Consider the following 23,038-nt stretch of genomic DNA (forward strand, 5'->3'; position numbering starts at 1 on the left):
TGTGCATTCATACATGCAGCAAAGTCATACCTGCTCTAACATGACTAACCTTAAGGCCTTTTATCCACCTAAAACTACTGTTTTAGGGATTATTTTACAACCTATAAAAATACAATGGCTTTGTTTTTACAGAGGCTAGTTTACTCTCCTCTTGAGCATGAATATAGCTTCTGGGTCTGAAAAGTAAAACAAATGCAAATGTATTTTGAAGGGGCCACTCTTCTGGTTGCAAAAAGAAATAATCTCAGTCAGAATCTGATAGACAACTCAGCAAGTGTTATAAAATACCAAGATCTGCTACTGTTTTCCAGACAGGACTTTATTAGCCAGAGCTCCCTCCTCACCATACGGTCTATGAGCCATATATACTGAAGTGTTTACTTTCTAGGACATTGGTTATGTTCTAATGGTGCAGCGACATTTAGTAGGTTTGTACAGTTTGAAACTAACCAGTGGAAAATGAGTGTGAAGAGGCTTGTGAAATGTACATATAATGTAGTTATTAATTTAGGGACAGCTGATTTTTCATAAGACTGCACCATAGTTTTGACACTCTTATACTTTGAAAGTTTTAACATGATTAAATTTTCTGCACTTTGTAAAATGTGTACTTGAAAGAAATCTTGAGAAAAATGAAATTACATTTATCAAAAGCCAAAACAGTTTATTTCTGCTTTCATACAAGTCATGCTCCAACCATCTGAAACAACACTCATATTGATTATTGTGTTGTTTATCCTATTAGCGTTATCAAAACAAGTGGTCATCAGTTACATGTTATCTCTTGCCCTGCAGCGCCCAATGATAAATAAAATTACTTCCACATTGTTTCAGTGTAATTGAATAAAATCTGTGCTCCTTCCTCAGATAGATGCGGTGTCTTTGGTATAATCCTTGCTGACTGTTCAGATGTAACAGGACTGATCTTTCATACCACGACAGCACAGCTGTCTGTTACTCTGCTGGATTATGCCCTTAAATCCAGCAAAGAGAGTTTCAGTGATTTGCATGAAATCACATTTCTTGATAAGTGAAATTAATGAAAGTATTAAGTAGTAGTTACATTTAATAACATTTAATCACTCTTAAAGTGAGTCATTAATTGTTTTAATTTAATTTTAAAGGAAGTTATTGAGACTATGAGACAACCCTTCTTAAGCTTCTTTTCTGCTTAACAATTTTTGGCACAGCAGAATCATGTTCTATTTTCTTTTCCTAAAGCTTCACCAGTTATTAAGTAAATGTAACTGCGTTGGGATTGCAAAGTATTGCTCATGCATTACTTATTAACTCCCTAAGAAAAGTAATGTGGCACATTAACAGTATGAAACCTCGCGTGTTCATATGTTACACCTGATCACTGCAATTTTGCAATCTCAATCTTGTCCTTTCTGCAAAGCAAATCCACAGTACTTTGATCTAAAGTCACAATTATGGCAAAAGCACACACGAAAATGTTAGGATGCTTGGGTCGTTGACCCAGGGTTTTTGAGTTTATTATATTATTTATCATTTCTAGTCTTTGGTTTCTTTGAGTTCTGTCTTATGGTTTATGTCTCTGTCTTCTCTAGTTGCTCTGTCTCCCTTGTCAGCTGTATTCCCTTGTCTAGTTCGCATCTCTGTGTATCCTTAGTTGCTATATCCCCGTGTCCAGTCAGTGTCTGTGTCTGCCCTGGTCCCACTGTAGTGCCTGCATGTGAGTCTGTGTCTTTTGTTCAGTCTGTGTTTTGTGTTTCCTGTTTTACTTTGAAGGTCTCTGTCTTATCTCAGTGTGTTCAGTTTACGCTTCCTTGTCTCGTCAGTTCTGATTTGCCCCAGCTGTGTTTCCCTCCTGTTACCCATTCCCTGATTGCTCCTCTGTGTATTTAAGCCCTGTGTTTCTTTGTGTCTGTGTTGTGATCTACTGTTTACTTAGCTGTGTGTTCTGTCAGTCTGCCGGTGTAAGTTTATTTTGATTTTTCCAGTTATGTTATATTTGAGTTTAACATTAAAGTTGTTTTGAGTTCACATCTGTCTCCGGAGTCTGCACCTTGGGTCCTATTCCTGTCTGCACACAGCCACTCACAACAGAAAAGGCCTGAACTAAAGTGATACAATTGTTTGATGAATAATAACAAATTGGGCAATGATTTTATGAACAGTGTTTCTTTAGACAAATAATATGATTACAATAATGTATTGCTTTTTTTTTTCTTGCCCCTTGCTTACAATGCATGAAAATTTTAATATTTTCACCGACACCTAGGCACCAGGGATTACTCTAGAGCTGAATAAATTAGCTGATTAGTTATTTGACAGAAAATTAGTTTCTTAAATGTGAATATTTGATCATTTTGCATGTTTCTGTGGTATAAACTCCACATTTGGAAGTTTCTGAAAGTTAGTCAGACAACTAAAGATGTCTAAATAGGTTCATTTGGCACTAAAAGAATAATAATCCCTGTTTTTCGTTTCTTTCTGACATTTTATGCACAGACAGATTTCAAATATTCAGATGTTTTACAAATACACCTGACGACTGGCTGCAGTCTTGAAGTTCACTATGAAAAATATTACCTTTCTGGAGGATTTCTAGCCTGAAGTCCATTGGGGGTCCAAAAACCAGTAATCTAAAGCTTTGCAAGGCCGGGGCCACAAGGCCGAGCATGGACCCATTACATTTCATAGTGCTCTTCAGTAACGTCCAGCGGACAGGGCCCAGTTTCCATCACACTGGTCTTTGAAAAATGGCTCTTTTACTGAAAACATGTCCTCATACCCGGACCTCTGGCACCACCTAGCGGATCAGTTCAGCATCACTGCTTTTTTAATGAAGCGTAAATTCACGATTGAAGATCTTTTTTCCTTTTGTTGTTCTTATTTCCTGATCACTCTAAGAATCTGATCTTATCTACAGTACCTTCCTTAAAAAAATGCAGGAAAACAAAATATTTGGGCGGTTTTTCTTTCTCCCAATGTTGGAAGCCTAATAATCATCCCTGTATGACAGTGCAATCCAAACACTCCTGATTTTAAAATAGCAGGACCATAAAATAAAAATGTAAAAGTATAAATAATTTGAATCCATGTGTCCATGTACCCAGTGTATTACTCCAAATCAATAGGAAGTTGTTATGAGTGATGACCTTTATCCTTAAAATGAGGCACGGGGCATTCCACATCTATAAGGCGACAGTGGGTTTGGTGAGCACTACCATGAAGAAATCAGTAAATGATTCTACTGCGTATCCAAGTCCAGCTGCGACCAAAGCACAATGATGCAGTTTTTCTAGAACATGTCCCAGCAAAGCCAAAGATCTGTTAGTTATTTGACAGAAATACTAAGCTTAATTGAAAGTCTAAAAACTAGAAATGTGAACCTCTACATGACCACCGTAGTTGAAAAAAATATGAATTGTAGTGGGAAAAAAAGTAAATAGAAGTAAAAATTCAAAAGCAACAATAACTACTTTTAACACTATTTAATGTAGAAAATAATTAAGAGAGATCAGCCACAATATTAAAACCTTCTCCATAACTCTAAAACAGCTGTAGCCAGTCGTTGAGTGGACAGCAGATCTCTGAAACTGGTTGCTTTGCATTAGGATGTTGGAGGTTAGACCTCTGGATCTGTGGGCTTTAGCGGTGGTACCTCTCTGACCCGGGCTGGTTCAGTTGTATCCTTAAGATGCTCAAAAATATTGTGATCAACATCTGAGCAGATGTTGTCATGTGGCAGGGGTTTTTGTTTTTATCATTCTAGTGAGGTGTCGTTTAAAACCCTGGGTACTGGCTGGAATACATTTACTACACTTTAGTTGTTCTCAAACATCTTCTAGGGTCAAAGCTCGCATCCAATGGCCGCTTATACAATTTGAGTTTGCTGTGTTCACTGAGAGGAAGCGTCAAGATCCAACTCACAACACAGATTTATGAGGGAAACTAAAGGTTACCTGATACATCTCAATGCTCTGATAACTCACTTTGGTATCTCCCCCCTCTTCCCTACTCACATTGGACAAGGAAGTTAACTTATCTGTGAACAGCACATGTGCAATGAGACTTCTGTTTGACCTTTGAGGTGTGGATCAGCTCTGTTACCACCACCTCATGCATGCTTTTTTTTAAGCCCGAGTTCCGTCAGCAACCTGAACTTCTGCTGACAACGTTATCAGTACAATACCAAAAACATCCATTCACTTACAGAAATCAGTTGTCAGACCTCTGAATAGCTGCAATGGTGAAAAACTTGAGTTTCTTTATAATCATCTCAAGTTTCTAAATATTTGGCTTTTGCCTGAAATTCAAAAATCCTGTAAGGTTTTTCATCTTTACTCACCCACAGATCCAAATTACATTCATTCCCCTCTGTGTTTAATTGGGAAGAGGCCTCCACACTATGTCAGTTGTGCAATGTAGTGGAGAACTAAGAGCATGTTCAGCATTTTAATAACTCTTTGAGATGGAGATGTGAGATAAGTTAAACATCTTCATAAAGCAGGTGATAGATTGGATGAGGTTAAGAGATTAAAACAGAACAAACAGTTTAAGAGATCTGTAGAAGATTTGTGCTTACAATAAAACAGCAAAATACACAGCCAGTAACAACATAACATGCAAACAATACTAAATAAATAACATGAAATATTTTACAAGCTTTTAAACCATGGATTTCCCAAATGATTAAAATCATCACTGCCACCAAAACAGTTCTTGATTTATAAAGACATTTCATAAAAATAGATTCTTAACTCCTCCTAATAACAATAAAATACCAAAATTCTCATCTTTTCCCAAAATCTGCCAAGATCAGGTTCAAGTGGAAGGATCTCTGTTGCAATTATGCAAATACACTTCTTGCTAAGGTTGCAGTTATCCAGGGTTCAGGGGTGTAGTTCTTCAGATTTGGAAAGTAACTTCTTTTTCCTTGTTTGTTTCCAGCTTAATGTAACCTTTTATAAAATAAATAATATTTTTAACCGTTTACTACCTTGCTACCATAATCATAGTGGAGAAAAACCTTTAAATCAGATGAAAAGTTATTGCTAAAAACAGAGTAGCACCTTTCATTCAAGTACTTCCTTGTGGAAATTTGTCAAACTTACCTTTCTTAATTTCTGGTACATTTTTTGCATTAATTTATGAAGGAAATGTCTTTATTTATATAGAGAAAAATACAAAAATAAGACACATGGTTGATAGTCGAACTTATAATGGAATGTAAAGCAAACCTTCTGTTATTTTTGGGGTTGTCCTGTGTCCTCACATGAGAGCCAGACTGCAACAGTGTGTTTTTTTTAGTCAGAAGTAACTTAAAATGTGTGAGCGTCACATGATCAACCCTTGGATTGTAGTAGATTAGATGTGTTTTAACAAAGTTTCTGCACATCTTTAAAACTTTCTGTGTATTTACATACCACAAATATATGTTTGTTGGGTTGTTTTAATGAATCGTGTATATCTGAACTATTGTATTGAGTTTATTTACTGACTTTGTTTTCTAAAAAACTAAACAAATACTACATTTATTAAATTACATGCATAACTATACCTCTTAGATTGTGACAGAAACAGCAGTGTAAGAATTTAAATATGGTTTTTGTATAGTCAGTGATGATGAACCATCTTTAAAGACAGCAAAATTAAGGTTTTATATATCTATTGGACTGTTGGGCTAAGCATGGTGGTTCTAACCTTTACTTATTTTCCGTCTCATCTTCTTTTGATTGGTCCCTTTAGGGCAGGAATGGATCATCTACCTTACCCACCCTATCCCAAGCACCCTCCTGTTTCTGTATGGTCTTCTGCTTTTTCTATTGCCTGGCAGCTTCTATTTCAGCAACCTTTGTTCACTGTATGCGCTCTCTCTTCCGTGCACATGTCCACACCATCTCAGCCTTGCCTCTCTAACTCTGTAAGCACCTGTCCTGAACTGTCCTTCTGACATGTTTCTAATGCTGTCCATTCTGGTCACTCCCAGTGACCCTTCTCCATCTCAGCCTCCTTTCTTTTTGTCAGCGCTACCATTTCCAAATCATACAAAACAGCTTGTCTCACTAACATCTTGTGAACTTTCTCTATGCATTGTGGGGAATAATTGTTGCACACACTGCCGTCCAGTAGGTGGCGACATGAGCCTTTAGAGTTCTTCTGAGGTTGTCCAATGAAAACACAGGATGAAGAAGAAGCGACACTCCTGCTAGAAGCTTAGTTTGGACTCGGTTATCTTTCATGCAGTCACCTGTGTTTCACTGCCTTCATGTCTGTGAGCTCAGCACGAACTCGCGGTTGGCAAAGCAGGTTAAGTCCAAAATAAAACACGAACAGCGAAGCTGGTTTTGAAATATGCCGGTAGTGTGAGGTTGGCCAGTGTTAGCACGGAGCTAGCTGCTGTTAGTTTGTTTTGCTAACGCTGAGTTAACCCTGCAGGATGGCTGCTGAGCTCTATATCTACTAATGATGCTCAGCAACTAACCTCGGCGTCCGGATTTCGATTTGCAATATATAAATCAAAACATCCGAGTCAGTCCAGTTTCCAGCAGCAGACGCTTGTGCTGGGTTAAACGTTATCAGTGGATGTGAAACCTGAAGCTACCGGCATCCACGGCATGATTCATTCGGTTGTTTGATGGGGATTTTAAGGATCATGATGCTGCCAAAGATCCAGCTTTTGGCTGTTTTGGCATTCGGAGTGGCGATGCTGCTGATCGAGAATCAGATCCAGAAATTGGACGAGTCCAGAGCCAAACTAGGTAAGACCACAGCAAAGGTGGGTTCACCTAGTAACCCAGCTTATTGAGGCTTGAAAACTGCGGCAATGCAACATAGAATTTGTAATTTATAAAAAGTGAAAACATTCGGACAAGTTTTTACCAAAAATTACATTATAGGAAAAAAGTCAGGAGATTTTTAAAACTTAAAAATCATTTACATAACAATGCTGAAAGTCCTCAAACATCGACGTTATTGTGATCAATTTATTTTCATTTTTATTTTCAGTTCAGTTTGGTTTCAGCTAGTTTCCATAGTGGCTTTGCTTATTATTGAATTCAGTGTTTATTATACTCTTTGTTATTATCATCAGATTGTAAGACTGTAAGATAATTTAGAAGAGTAGTGTTTATCAACATAGACATGTGACACACATACATAGATATTCCAGTCTCAATAAGCTTATGCACCAAAGCCTCCCCAGGCTAATTGTGTACACGGATTTGACCTAATTGGAAAAGGATAAACCTGAAAACAACGCCAGTATGTTTTAATTTTGATTTTGATGGAAATCCATATTTTTCCACCCATCAGAAGTATATCCCTTCAAGCACAGGGTTTTCCCTGTTTATGTAAATAAATAAATAAAAACTTGGCACCCACCAAAGAATCTTTGGTCATCAACATAAGAATATAATATATAGACATTTTTTTCAAAAGTAATTTTAAACATTTATTGCAGAAAAGTACACACAAGTGATGACAATTTTTTGTAAACTAGCCATGTTGATTCCTTACTGCACAATTACTTCTTTCACTTGTACCTTTCAAATGTGAAAACAGAGTGCAGCCAACACCTGCGCAGACTGCCAGACATTCCACATTAATATTCAGTAAAGATTCCTGGAAACACAGACAAGTTCCATGTTGGGTTACAAGCACAAAACGTCAAGCGTGGTTGAACACAGAAATGCTGCCATGAATCATTTTGTTTGGATCAGAGCTCTGTGAGGCCAAATCATCTACAGCAGGATCTGATCTTCATTTGGCTCTGTGTGTCTGCAAGTTTGAGCTCGTTTCCCAACTTTAGAAGAAATTTGGGACACTGAAAAACGCTGACACTGGAGGCTATATCCGTTTAGAAACCAGAAGATTAGTAGTAGTTTTGTGCAATGGACTTCTAAGATAAACACAAACAGTGTTTTTCATCACTTACTAATAAAGTTTGATTGAAGCGAGCTGTACACGTGTATATCGGGAATATGTGCTCACAGCAAAATGTGAAATAGTGACTTATAATAAATCTTATTAGTTTATATTCAAGGATAATAATTATCACTTTTTTTTTGACTAAATTTATTCAGAGGGGATGTGTCGCCCTGGCAACCAAGAAAATTAACCCTGGTCATCCGCATTTTATAAGCCTAATCAAGCAGATGTTGTGGAAGTGATAATTAAGTATTTTAATGTTTAAAATAATACAAATGAATACAATAGAATAGAAGATGTTTCACCTCTCATTTGAGAAGCTTCTTCAGTTTTAAGTCCAAATGGCAGAGGGTCCCAGCTATTTAAGCTGTATTGGGAGTTGTCCCTTAAGAGGGTCGTAGACTCATCACATGAGCCAAGGTATGAAAAAGGGTGTGGGTCATTATTAACAGAGGTATTGGGTGAAACCATTTTAAGACCTTGCCTCACCCTGTCCTGTGACCTATTGAGATCAAGTGACGTGAGTGGGTGTTAAGGTGCTTCGGAAGGGATCTCAACACTGGATTGCGGGTGGCAGACAGTTGGTGTTGGAAGCCACCCCCTCTGTGCACATACAGTGGCTTGCAAAATGAATCAATTTTATTGGAATTCCACGTGAAAGACCAACACAAAGTGGTGTACACGTGAGAAGTGGAACGAAAATCATACATGATTCCAAACATTTTTTACAAATAAATAACTGCAAAGTTCAAGGGGGCCGAATACTTTTGCAAGCCACTGTAGATGGCTCTTTCAGTCCATCTGTCTTCTTTGTCTTTTAGATGCAGATGTACAGCTGAGTCTTGTCCTGTTGAGGTGGCTCTTCCGTGTTGTGCCATGTGTTTATGGACTGGCTCTTTGTTTTCTCCACTGTAGAGGTCTGAGCGCTCCTCGATGCAGAAAACAGCATATATTACGTAGTTTAGTTTTTGTTTAGGAGTTTTGTCCTTGGGAAGAACCAGTGTTTGTCTGAGTGTATTGGTGGGTTTGAGGTATACTGGGATGTCATAGTTGGAGAAGATTCTCCCGAGTTTCTCTGATAAACTTGCTACATAAGAGATAACAATATTGTTCTGTTTGTCATTCATTTTCTCCTTAGTTGGTGTAATATTTTAAGAGCTTTCTTTACCTATGTGTGTTCCCTTTCTTTCCCTTCTGGCTTAGAGGGAATGTTTTTGGCTCAGTGTTGCAGGGTCCTGATTACTTCAAGTTTGTGTTCCAGAGGGTGGTGGGAGTCAAAGAATAGGTACTGATCTGGGTGTGTGGGCTTCCGGTAAACTTCAATGTTGAGGTTTCCTTTCTCTTCAAAGAGGAAGTCCAGTCGCTTTTCTTTCCAAGTGCCTTAAATTTCCATGACCTGGATGACTGAGAACCTACACAGACATTGTGTGCATTCCACAACATATCTGAAGTCATCGCTCATGATTCCACCCTTCTCTCAGTTAATGCCACATTGACGCCCTGCGAGATCAAGGCCAAAACTCATCAATCAAAGATGATTTAAAAGGCTAAAAACACACCCAAATCTGCAAACATAAAATTTCCAACTGAAAAAATCATGATCTTAAATATCAAAAGTTATACTGTATCAAAGTAAAGATGAAAGTAATTAATGCTTACAGGAAATTAACACAGAAAAAATAACTGTACATGTTTTTTTTAGTTTGAATAAACTGTTGAAGTTGTAGTTTCAGTATTTTTATTCCTCAGCCATCAAAGGTTCCCTGAAAATCTTCTGAATTCGATAACAAGAAGTCATATGTGTATCTACTAGGATGCTGAGTAGCACTGACGCCTGCCAGTGTACTTAGTTTAATCTTTTTTCTTGAGAAAGATTTTGTTCCAGATTCGGCTCCATAGCCATCTCAACAGCATTTTGACATTTTTACGTCATACAAAATATGCTTTCAAGCGGCTCTCATTAAATACAAATGCATTAGTTTAACCTCACCACTTACACTGTGCTCAATTTGGACTGCTTTCACTGTCTTTCTTGCTTAAAGACTGGTCTGACTATTTTTTCTTCCATTTAATCAACCCGTAAATAAGTTACCAGGAACACACGCCTAACAGAAAAATATGCACACATCCCATTTTCTTTAATCTTTAATATAAGTGACCATCCATCTGCCTTAAAATGGAGACAAAAGGAACTCAAACAGCCTCCACCCCCCGAGCTTCATCAGCCTTCATCGTGTCAGACAGTAAAGGATTTGCTGGACTGCTGGATGTTGCAGCATACTGAGCGCCACACATCCGGTCTAAGAGACACAAGGCCATTCGCGTAATTGTCTTTAATTAACATTGCAGTGGAGAAAAGAAGAGGGAGAAAACACCTTTAATTATGCCTCCTGTCAATGTTATCATCAAAAGCCTAATTACTTGTTTTGATGTTATTGTGCTTTGAAGGACTTGTTGTTTTCTTTAATTAAGGCATGCTAACTAACAAGCTTCACTGGCCTTATGCCATGTTCCTGTGGGAGGGGAGAATCTCATCTCAGGGTTTATTTCATCTGGCAGCTGCCAGTCTGCTCCTGCTCCTCACTCATTCCAGCTGTTTAGCTAATCAGCAAATACAAAGAAGACGAATAGGAAGACATAAAGGTTAAATAAATCTCTTCGAACAACATCCAACTACCTGGCATGCAAATTGCTCCCTAAAACTACTGACTGACTATTTCATGGTGGTGTGATAAGCTGGAGTGACTGTCCTTTTTTAGTGCTAAATCGAATATTATAATATTGTGCTTATTCAGTTGTGCGCTGTTTAATTAAAATGTTAACAACAGACTGTGTTTACTTGCTTGTTCAGAACGCACCATAGCCAGACACGAGGTGGCCGAAGTAGAGCAGCGTCACAGCGAATACGGGGGTGGGCGGGAAGTTTCGCCGATAGTAGAAAACGACGACACGGTCATCATCTACAACAGAGTGCCCAAAACAGCCAGCACGTCCTTCACTAACATCGCCTACGACCTGTGTGGGAAGAATCGCTTCCACGTTCTGCACATCAACACAACCAAGAACAACCCTGTCATGTCTCTACAAGACCAAGTAAGACTTCACACACTCAGCCAAAATGACAGAGTAACGTTTATTATATTTTGCGCAGGAATACATTTTTAAAGGCTCTGTTTATGCTTCTATACCTAGACAGATCGCAGTGGAGTATTTTCCACTAATGTTTCTTCTGTATCTTAGAAATATTCATTATTGTCCCTCATCTCACTAGGTTGAGCTAACTTTGTTTTTGACATATTTCTGCAACTCTTACATGCTGAAGTCCTAGAGAGAATATTTAAGAATGTGCAATCTTCAGGTCAGAGAAAATGTGTTTTTAAAGTTTTAACATTTAGTATCCTGTTTGCTTCCTTGTTTACTTGCAAGCGATCCCCTTTCCTGCTTTTGTGCCAGTGTTGGCACATTGCTGCATCTCTTATTCTCATTAATAACACTTGTAATAAACAGAGTTGCCAATTTCACGCTATTCTGATGATCCACATCACTCATGAAAAAGGTACTCTGTGGTGGTGGAAGGGAAAATCATCTGCGGCTGTTGTCTGTTAATGAATCCCTCTCTCCGGTGTGTTTGTTTGCACGTTGAAAATAATGAAACCTGATGATATTTTGGTTTGAGAATTGTCTGTGTCTTTCTCCGCATCCTGTTACTCTTAGTGAATGTTTACTGCTGAGAGCAGCTCAGTTCACACAGTGTAAATGCCCTGAAGCTATAGTGGTGTTATTTGTAGTTGCCAAAGTAATATCCTGTCTGCCGTCTCACAACAGGCTCGCACCTACTCACCACCCCCACCTCACACACGCACGCACGCACACACACACACACACACACACACACACACACACACACACACACACACACACACACACACGTATGAGGGTAAACAACAGTCTGCAGTCCCGTCACGGCCAAGATTCATTTTTACATATGAACACTTTTGTATCAAGTTAAAACATCCAGTCCAGCCAAGGTATGTTTGACTTTGCGATATTTATTAATAGTGTAGGGTGATATTAATCTGTGTATGTTTCAAATGTCATAATTAATTGTCCATAATATTGTCCATGTGTGTAATGTGTTGTGTTTTTATGCTGTTGATCAGTGGCATAATTTACACTAGAAGCTAAAGTTTATAACGTCTAAGGCGTTTAGTTATTTAATAGTTTAGATCAGTGGTCCCCAATCTTTTTTGCGCCAACAAAATAAAATGATACGACCAAGACAAAAACGGTGGTATTTGTAAATATAATAATAAACGCAAATTCACAGTGTAATTGTGTAACTTTATTAGCAGCGTCCTCCTGAAATGCGACTAACATCCTCCTCTCTGCCCCTTAATGCTCTCTGGTCGCTATGGTAACACGTAAATACTTCTTTCAAAATAAGACAGAAGTACAACAACGGGAAAAGACCCAGGGAAACAGAGTTAACGATAAAAACCCTGAAAACCATAGATTTCACACCCGAGCCTCAACTCTCGCGGCCCGGTACTGGTCCGTGGCCCGGGGGTTGGGGACCGCTGGTTTAGACTGGTGGTTCTCAAAGGGTGTACCCTAAAGCAAGTCCAAGGGGCCTCATTAATCAAAGAGTGGATGGGCTCCATATTAAGCGTGACAAAAATAGTTTGAGCAAATAAAAGGCAGATTTTAAAAAGGTACATATTCCACTTTGTAAATAATAATAATAATAATAATAGTCCATCTGGGAATGTATCTACACCAGCCTCATATCTAAACCTCTTTATGTTTACCACCCTCATTCCACAAATGGTCAAAGCACCCCATGAATATCTATGGATCATATTTAGGTTGGTGTTCATTGGTTCTTCTTACTGCAGTGATGTGTGTCACCGTAATTTGGTGAGTGTATTTTATTTGAGTTGGTGCATTATAATAAAAACATCTATTACCAGGCAGTGGATATGTGCAGGTGGTGATGATATGCAGGTGAGAGCTGCCACTGCGCATCCAGTGTATTCGTGGAGAGGCCATGTTTGCAGAATCTGAAAGAAAACTTAACATCATCCTGGTCATTTATACAGTTAAATACTGATGGAACCAACTGACCCTAACATTCTTCAGTGCTCTCAAATTTTCTGAAATTCATTACGGTAATTTGTCTTTCAAGGTAATAAGCATCATATATAAGGCAAACCAGACTTTCCTGAACCCTGCCACCAGCTTGATATCAACCCGCAGTCCAGTTGCCTTCTCTCTGCTCTGAAGGTGGTGGATGTGATAGGGAGATAGTGTAATACATATTAGACTGTTTTTATTAGGTTAGATTTGGTTTATATTTATCAACACTGCTGGTTTTGGTGTCTGTGATGAAATACATTTATAAGCGATGCGTTATATGCTAAGAGTGTTTACATATTGTGATTCAGCACGTCACCGTCTGCATCGCCAGTATGTTTGCAGTCTTTCTGTCACGCTTGGTTTTATAACTCCAACTGTGGGCTGTTGTATACTGAATACTGTTCATACAAGCAGATATGATTGCAAATGTGAATGAGGTCTTGTGTTGTGCCTTGGGCACAAAAAGTCCCTGAACTTCAGATTAGCTTAGTGTTTGTTTGCTTCTGTTTTGTTTTCCTGACTGCAGCATTCAAGAACCAGTTTTATTCCAGAAGATTTCAATATTCCCATCACCCTGTTTCCCTGTGGGCTTGATATGCTGTGGTATAATTCTGTATGTGTCCTTACATTTCACTTTTCTGTAATAAAGTTTTGTTCACATCTAAATCTGTCTTTCTTAACCCTCTCAAAGTTTTTGGCCTTGTTTGCTCTCCTCAGCATTTGGTCACAGATGCTGCTCGTCCTCTCAGCATGTAAACGGCCTTTCTTTGACAGTATTCTTTCTATTTAGAGGCTTTTGTTCTCTATTTAGAAAATTCTATGAATCTATGAAGTAATTTTCAGTGATTTGTGCTTTGGTTCCACCTGATCCACTTTCCAGTGTTTTAGTGCTCCATGTGCAGTTTCATTAGAAACCTTTTAGTAGACACACAATTTAATCATCTTCATTTCATCCGAACACTGTTTGAACACAATGTTACAGCTTAAGGAACCTTTTATACAGACGTCGGTGCCAGAATTTGATTGAAATAATTTTTTTAATGTTACCAGATTATGTGCCTTATTTAAGTAAGAACTTCTTTTCAAGCTTACATAAACACATTTTAAGTAATCTCAGAGTTTTAGATCATTACGTTATCATCATGTAATGTGTACACCATTAATACTCATGTTTCATTTCTGTAGTATCTTTATGATAAAGAATTTCTGTACTCCAGTTTCCTCCCACAAGCTGAAGACACGCATGTTAGATCAGAGTGCGATTGTGTCTCTCTATGTTAGCCGTTCAGTGGACTGACAGACGACCTGTTCGGTATGTATCCTGCCTCTGTGACAGCTGGGTTAGGCTCAAGCCCTCTAAATTGGATAAGTGGTTTAGAAAATGGATGGACATTAGCTACTTAACGCTTGTTTTTACTTTGACATTCTACTTTGAACTTCTTCTCCTTAAACGGCAGCTTTTGTGACTCATCCAGACCAAAAACATGCATGGATAAATATTCTGTCCATTCAGTGGCGCAGTGTAAGAGGAAAGACTCTGTCAAGGATGTTTTAGTGACTGGAGCTGTATGTGAAATTCAAGTGCTCAAAATCTGCAGCTTGTTCAGAGCTTGTGCTTGAAAACAGACGAAGAAGTGACAGGCATGTACTTCTTTGGGATTCACCTGCATGTTATAACAGCGTTTTGACCTACAGGGCTCCACCCTGTCACATGACCAAAAATTATTAGTATTTATTATTCATTATCAAAATGTGTTCCAGTTATAAATATGAATGCAAATGCTCATTTGTTCATTGGGAAGGGTTGACACTTTTGCTGTATTTGAACTCTGCGCTGTAACTGAGTAAAGTTTGTAGCAACATGTAGCACAAACATTTCTGTTGTGGCTCCGTTTCCCCGCGGCTCCGTAATTAGTTTCCATTATCTTTGTCTCCAGGTGCGCTTTGTCAGGAACGTCACCTCATGGAGAGAGATGAAGCCCGGCTTCTACCACGGCCATGTAGCTTATCTGGACTTCTCAAAGTAAGGCCCTTCATTTCCTGTAATACCATTAATATCCAGATTAGTTACAAACAGCCAGCAGAGCAGATAAAGGGAGGTCACGTATTGATCGCTAACATGTGCTTTAGTGTTGATTAATGGCATTGTTGTCCTTATCTCCCCTGACACTATCATCTCTGTGATCACAGGTAATTATTCTAATGGTCTAAGTGTTTCTCAGTGAGAGAGATTCGGTTAACTTGCACTCTCACTCCCTGATGCTGCTCCATGCTTTCACTAGGGAGAATATGCTTTTTGAATGCAATAAAATTCAGCAGCACAGCTTCATGTGCTGCTGCAGTGAAGTATAAATTAAGTCTCGAAAGATTTTAAAGAATGTGCCCTCCCTTTTCTTTTTGTTCAGACATGGCATGAAAGGTAAACCACTGTACATCAATGTGGTGCGTGATCCCATAGAGCGCCTTGTATCGTACTACTATTTTTTACGTTTTGGAGATGACTACAGACCAGGCCTTCGACGAAGGAAACAAGGAGACAAGAAGGTGCTTCTTTTACAGCTTGCATCCTTTTCGAATGACCTGTTTTTTGTCTGGATAATACAATGACAAGCGTTTCGCATTGTGTTTCAGACCTTTGATGAGTGTGTGTCATCAGGTGGGTCTGACTGTGCTCCGGAGAAACTGTGGTTGCAGATCCCTTTCTTCTGTGGTCACTATTCAGAGTGCTGGTGAGTGGGCTGCACCTGACAGCCCGATCATTCTCTTTCTCTGAACTGCTACAACTCCTGTTTAGGCTGCTAGCTTAGCATCAACGGGATGCAGCAGTGGCGCAGGGCAGAAGTCGTTTCGAAGGGACAAAATGGGAAATACAAATAAATGTAGAGAGGGTGCATGTCCAGCATGTCCCGGGTCATGCCACAGGGCGTCCTCCCGATGGGACATCCCCAGAACACGTCAGCCAGGAGCCATCCTTGTCAGATGCCCAAACCACTTCAAATGACTCCTTTCAAAGTGAGGAATAGTGGCTCTACTCTGAGGGCCTACCAGATGGCTGAACTCATCACCCTGTCTCTAAGGGAGACGCCAGCCACCCTTTGAGGAAAGCAAATTTCTGCCACTTGTATATATGATCTCATTCTTTCAGCCACTACCCAAAGCTCGTGACCGTAGATGAGGGTAGGAATGTAGATCGGCCGGTAAATACAGAGCTTTGCCTTTACACTCAGCTCTCTCTTCACCACGACGGACCCAATCCGTCTGTCGATCGCCCGCTCCCATCAATTGTGAGCTTCAGAGGACCATGGCTTCAGACTTGGAGTTGCTCATTCCCACTGCTTCACACTCAGCTGCGAACTGCTTCAGTGCGAGCTGGAGGCCACCACCTGACGAAGCCATCAGAACCAAGGTTCAAGGTTCAAGGTTCTTTATTTGTCACATGCATAGTTATACAAGTATAACACACAGTGAAATGTAGCCTGACACGCTCCCCGACATGTGCAAAAATTGGGGGGGGGGTGTAGAGGAAGAACATTTATATATATATATATATATATATATATATATATATATATATATATATATATATATATATATATATATATATATATATTAATTAGGGGTGCAACGATACACAAAATTCACGGTTCGGTTCGGTTCGATACTTTGGTGTCACGGTTCGATATTTTTTCGATACAAAAAAAATGTTCATGCATTTTTTATTTGTCATTTATTAAAATTATAAATATATATTTTAACTCAAAAGTACAGTTTTTAAATTTAACCCTAACCCTTGTGCGTGTTTTTTATTTTGACAGCGAATGCGCACCTGCGGACCACTTATGTGCAGCCCTGGTTATTTAGCTCATCATATTGCAGCCACAGAAATTCTTTTGTCCATGAAACCATAAAGCTGCACTTTCTTTTTGCCTTATAGTCTGATTTGTCATAACTTCTCCGTTTTGTGGTAAGCTTTTCTTTGGCTGTCACTTCTTCACCCTGACCTGTCTTATTTGGCTCAGCAGAACTGAAATGCTTTTACACACGCACTCACATAAGCTCAGCTGCGGGAGATTTCACTTGTCATGTTTGCATAGTAAGCTAACGATTAATAAGACAATGTCAGAGGAATTGGTGCACAAATTATCATCACTCACAGATCAGTGCTGTCACTCTCTATACACAGTTCGCAGGATTGCAAAGTGAAAGCAAAAAAACAAGCGCAAATTCAAACGCGATTTCAATATGTCACATATTGACAGTGGCTCACCGATGCCAATGACATAATTACCCAGCTACATTTCTGAAAGAATGCAAAAGCATTGACCTTTATTTTTCCTACAATAGCCCGACGGGCAGGGAAGAGATAGATTTTGGTAGCCCGACTGAAAAAATCGCTAGCTCCGGGACGTCGGGCTAGCGATATTGCGAGCCCTGTATCTGATTGAGGAATCACTCATCTTTGGAAAAGAGAGTTTATTACAGAGAAATGGCTCTTTCCAAAATAAAAGCTATACTATCCGCTTCTTCTGGGCTATATTCTCAGCAGCATAAGGAGAATCATGTGCTAACAGCTGTCTAAATGACTCGGCTAAAGTTAGTAGCATGCTTGTTGTTTTTGTCTTTGCACTAGGATGATGTCGGCGTAAATGTGCAGTCATATTCGTTGTGTTCCCACTAGTGCTTTCAGGTTAATCTCGTTGAAATGACCTTAACGCCACAACACGGCAAATCTCCGTTAACGAGCTACCGCCGATCGCTCCGTGCATGGGGCTAGACGGCCAACACGTTAACGAGCTAACTGCGCTAACACACTAGTTCACACCAATGTAATTGAGCATTGCATGGCACATCCAACATACTGTTTTACTTTAGTCCATGACTCGCTTACCTTCAGGGTCATACGTCACATGAAAACCAAAATAATTCCAAACGCCAGATCTGAATGAGGTTCAATTTGCCTGTTGCAAGGAGAGCTTAACTTCTGTCTCGCTAGCTTGCCCTGCGCTCTTCCTTCTGACTATGCTGTCTGTGTTGAGCGCTCAGTGAATCTGCATTCGACTACTCCGCCTAGGCTGCACTGTCGAGCCTAGGCGGAGTAGTCGAATGCAGATTCACTGAGCGCTCAACACAGACAGCATCGCCAGAAGGAAAATTGATAAAATAAATTACAAATGTTGTATTGCTCGATACATATGCGTACCGAACCGAAAGCACTGTATCGAACGGTTCAATATCGATACGAATATCGTTGCACCCCTAATATATATACATACATACATACATACATACATACATACATACATACATATAGTATATACACTGGGTGAATGTGCAGTAGTAGCAGCAAGCAGGTGAATTCTGTACATTAATATGAATAGACATCTGACTATTTTACAGGAAACATCATCTGCGAAAAGCAGAGATGAGATTCTGAGATCGCCCAAGTGAAAGCCTTCCACCACTTGGCTACGCCTAGAAATTCTGTCCCCTAAAAATTATGAAAAGCATCAGTGACAAAGGCGGAGTCCAACACCCACCTGGAAACGAGTCCAACTTATTGCCGGCTATACGGACCAAGCTCTTGCAAGGATCAAATGGCTCGTGGCAATGGGCCAGAAGCCCTATACTTCCGAAGCACTTTCCACAGAAGACTCAGAGGGACACGGTAAAACGCCTTCTTCAGAGTCCACAAAACATGTAGACTGGTTGTGCAAACTCCTGTGTACCCTCAAGTAATCTCGAGAGGGTAAAGAGCTGGTCCAGTGTTCCGTGAAAAGGACGCAAACCACATATTTCCTCCTGTATCCGAGGTTCAGCTAACGGACAGACTCTCCTTTCCAGCACCCTGGCATAGATTTCCCTGGGGAGGCTGAGGACTGTGATCCCTCTATAGTTGGAGCACACTGTCCAGTTTCCTCTTCTTAAAGATCCATTCCAGAAGTATGGCCTCTAACCTCCAACAACATTGTAGAGGCATTGATAACCAAGACAGCCTTGCAGCATTGCCTCTACCAGGCATTCTTAGCGCACCTTCACTATACCTTTAGGGGCCCGCAGGTCTCTCCAGTATCATCCCCTGCCACAGGGTCCAACACACCACCAGGTGGTGATCAGTTGACAGTTCAGCACCTCTCTTCACCCAAGTGTCCAGAACATACTGCTGCAGATCTGATGATACATTTACAAAATTGATGATCAACCTGTGGCCTAGGGTGTCGTGACGCCACGTGCACTTATGGATACGCTAGGGTTCAGATCTGGGAGGCCGTTCCTCCCTTCACGCCCCTTCAGGTCTCACTGTCGTTGTTGACATGAGCGTTCAAGTCTCCAAGTGAGACGACGGAGCCCCCAGGTGGAACACCCTCAAGCACTCCACCCACGGATACCAAGAAGGTCTGGTACTCTAAACTGTCGTTCGGGGCATAAGGGCAAACGAAAGGGAAACAGGCTCAGGGAACCAAACCCTCCTGTTCACTGGGAAAAACTCCAACATAGTGGCAGCAAGCTGAAGGGGTACTGAAATACTCGTCCCTGGTAACCCTATCCCGGGCAGCGTGAGCTGTTTCCTAGATCTTTCACTCATAGGGGTTCTTGAATCGCTATTTGTCTGCTCCCTCACCCAGAGATAGCCCCTGGGACACACAAACCCCTCCAACACGAATAAGGTAGTGAGTCATGGAGGAGTGTCATTACATCTTAATAGAATCTTAATGTAAGGATTAATTGAATGTAATGTAATTAACTATCTACTAAAGTGTAATTCACTGTCAGTGTCTGTTATAAAATGTTAGATGACTGTTTTGAATTAGTCGCAGTGTGACAATTTATTCTTTCTCCAAGCTGAGTGAAAGAAAAGGCTCCATCTGTTGTTTGTAAACAGTGATGAGGATATGGTATAGTTCTGTTTGGGGTTTTTTTCTCCTCACTAATCACATATTACACAGACGATGTAAACAGCACATATATAGATATATAGTCCACAATCTGTGTACTCAGACTCATTAGTGACTGAACAGCCTGTGGCAGAAGCAGTATTTATATATGTCCAACCTAGGATCTTCTCATTAAAGCCTCCCTATCCTCCAAAAGAAGAAAAACATTCATCATTCATCCTCATAACCCTCAAATGTCTTTTGAAAGCCAAAGACAGATTTTTTTTTTGTCAGCATTATTCTAAAATTTCACCTCAACAATAGGAATATGTATATTTTTAGCTTTTTGTACAGTGAAATTAGAAATGTGACTAAAATCATAATTACTCATCTGTTATAAAAAGAAGGAAAAAAACTTGTGTACAGTTTGGAAATGACTTTGAATTCCCTTTGGAGATTATTTTGATTATTTTCAAATAAATAATAAATAAACTGAGTCATTCATTTTCATTATTAGGAATTAAACAGTAAATGAGTGTGATCACAGTAACCTTGTTACTAATGCATGCAGTTTGACATTTTTCCTTTCATGTAGTCATTTTCTTTTAATGATCAGCATTCCTGGACATTGTGCTCCTTAAATGCAACAACGGCTTTGCTCATCACTGAGAAAATTTAGAGTTTGCTGGAAGAGAGCTAGCATGAAAATAAGAACGGCAGAATTCAAGAAAGCTGCTCAGTCTTTGCATAATACCCACCTATCGCTAGGGAGTATTGTGCAGTGATGTCAAAGACGTAGATAAGTAACAGAAGAAAAGCCTGGCCTTCAGATGAGGCGATCCAAATTAAACTCACTCACACTGTGATCTCCGTTTCTTGTGCAGGAACGCGGGCAGTAGATGGGCTCTGGAACAGGCCAAATACAACCTGGTAAACGAGTACCTGTTAGTGGGAGTAACGGAGGAACTCGAGGACTTCATCATGATCCTGGAGGCAGCACTCCCACGCTTCTTTAAGGGAGCCACAGATCTCTACAGAACAGGTAGCAACAAAACACAATTTCATACTGTTACTTCTTATTTGTGGCTGTGATGCCCTTAAAACGAGCCCTGTCAGTACTGGAGTTACTTTTATATGACGAATCCTTTTCCTGGTCTCAATTTACACTTAACTGACTGAATGCTTTTTTAGTAGAGCAGTAACAACATGCTACCTGGAATCATTAAACCTTCTTGTGTTCCTCCAGGAAAGAAATCCCACCTTAGGAAGACCACAGAGAAGAAGCCCCCCACCAAAGAGACAATAGCCAAGTTGCAGCAGTCAAACATCTGGAAAATCGAAAATGAATTTTACGAGTTTGCACTTGAACAGTTTCAGTTTGTGCGTGCCCACGCCGTCAGGGAAAAAGACGGAGAACTCTTTGTCCTTGCACAGAGCTTCTTCTATGAAAAGATCTACCCCAAAGTGAACTAAAAGTGTCAACAGAAAAGCATTAACAAAGCTGCACAGGGACAAGTCGTGTACACTGGGAAAGTACGAGACATTAAGCAGTGCTGGTTTCACTGGGGTCTAGTTGGGAAATCCTTTCAGACACTGTGGTGAAATTTCTACTTTTTTTATTGCTAGAGCAGCTGTTGAGAAAACGAAGGTGTCAGTCTATACTGTGAGAAAGAATTTCCCAAACCTTAAGACAAGAAGAGTTTTTTACCATGTTTGATGTTTGGGTGGACTTTCAAAATAAAAGCAGGAAACCTCAACTACTTCAGCAGCTTCAAAACAGTGTTTAGTGCAGATGGTCACGGCTACATTCCTACATGCTGTGTTAACATGTTTTTGGACCAAATTGTAGCAAAAGAAAACAGATTGGATCATTGCATCCTTTGGTGCGTGACTGGTAATTTTTTATTCCACTGAGATCTTCTCAATTTTTACATGTTTCACACATTATTTCAGTGATTTATCACAGATATTAATGTGCATGTTTTTTCTTAAAAGACAGCTGCTGTTCTTTTGGGTTTTTTTAGTCTGAAAGGACAACCTGGAGTAGGAGAAAGGTACTAATGACTAACAGCTGGAATGTTTGAGTACAGTACTACTGCAAGCAAGAAGAAACTGATAGTGCCTTTATATTAATGTATAGAACATTTCTTTAATATTATTTTTCCTCTGATCCCACATTCACTTTCCTTTTATTTTGGCGCATTGCTTCTATGATTACTGTTGTTTTCCACTCTCCACAGTAACACTCTGAATATAAACAAATAACTGCAAGTTTGTGTGATGAATTTTGTGAATAAGTTTGGTTGGCTTTTAAAAGGTGATTTACTTGTTTTATGCAACTTTCACCAAATGATACAGTATGAAATGACTTCGACATACCCAGGATATATTTCACACACTGTAACAGTGGCAATCGAGCTATAAGCAGTAACACAAAAGTGTTGATAAACTCCATCCAAGCTATGAGCACGTTCATATGAAAGGGGTGTTGGCTGTGTGCCTGAGATGTAGACAAGTCCACTGACAGCAGAGCGAGGGATTTTTACAAAGGAAGATAAAACTATAACATTACAGTAGCATGAAGAAATTACACAAATAACACACGTTGAAAGTGGCACAGCTGCTGCAGACACATCAGCAGTATGAGTGTCTTGAACAGCAAAAGCTCTGTGTAAATGTTTATGGACTTTGGATGGTAAAGCTAGAAAGGAGAAAGGAGCTGCTGTATTAATGAAATGCCAGGAAAGAAAGCTGCAAAAATGCAGACTGTGAAAGTTGACTGTGTATTAATACTGGAGACATTGATTATTTCATTAAAATTGATATTTATATGAGTTTAAGATAGTTTTAGAATTAAAATCTATTAAAAATTTATGTCCAGAAAATGATATGCTTCATTTTAGGATCATGCATTCAGGGGCATGGAACAGTTGAGATTAAAATTCTTTGCAGCCAGTAAGCAAGAAAAAGAAGGGAAAAAAAAATCAAGGTTCACCTAAATTCACTTAATACTTGTGTATATAAAGGATTTTTCCATGGTTTTTCAATTGTATTCTTTGGTAATGTGGTTATTGTGGATTAGTGGATAATACTAACTTTCCACTCTCCACTTCTGGCGTAGAACCGATGGT

At 39.6% G+C, this 23,038-nt stretch overlaps 1 protein-coding gene across 1 annotated transcript; it reads left to right on the forward strand.

The window, feature by feature from the left end:
* The first annotated feature begins 6,149 nt into the window (after positions 1 to 6,149).
* On the forward strand, positions 6,150 to 22,719 carry hs2st1b (heparan sulfate 2-O-sulfotransferase 1b). Its single transcript, XM_085398740.1, has 7 exons — positions 6,150 to 6,731; positions 10,751 to 10,992; positions 14,973 to 15,058; positions 15,441 to 15,579; positions 15,667 to 15,764; positions 20,792 to 20,949; positions 21,154 to 22,719. Exons 1-7 carry the CDS (start codon positions 6,608 to 6,610, stop codon positions 21,378 to 21,380), a joined length of 1,074 nt encoding a protein of 357 aa, XP_085254866.1. The 5' UTR covers positions 6,150 to 6,607; the 3' UTR covers positions 21,381 to 22,719.
* Positions 22,720 to 23,038: the final 319 nt, after the last annotated feature.

Source organism: Rhamphochromis longiceps, linkage group LG23 (assembly GCF_057381845.1).
Source record: "Rhamphochromis longiceps isolate RC_006_pf linkage group LG23, R_longiceps_female_GT1.1, whole genome shotgun sequence".
NCBI classification, from domain to species: domain Eukaryota; kingdom Metazoa; phylum Chordata; class Actinopteri; order Cichliformes; family Cichlidae; genus Rhamphochromis; species Rhamphochromis longiceps.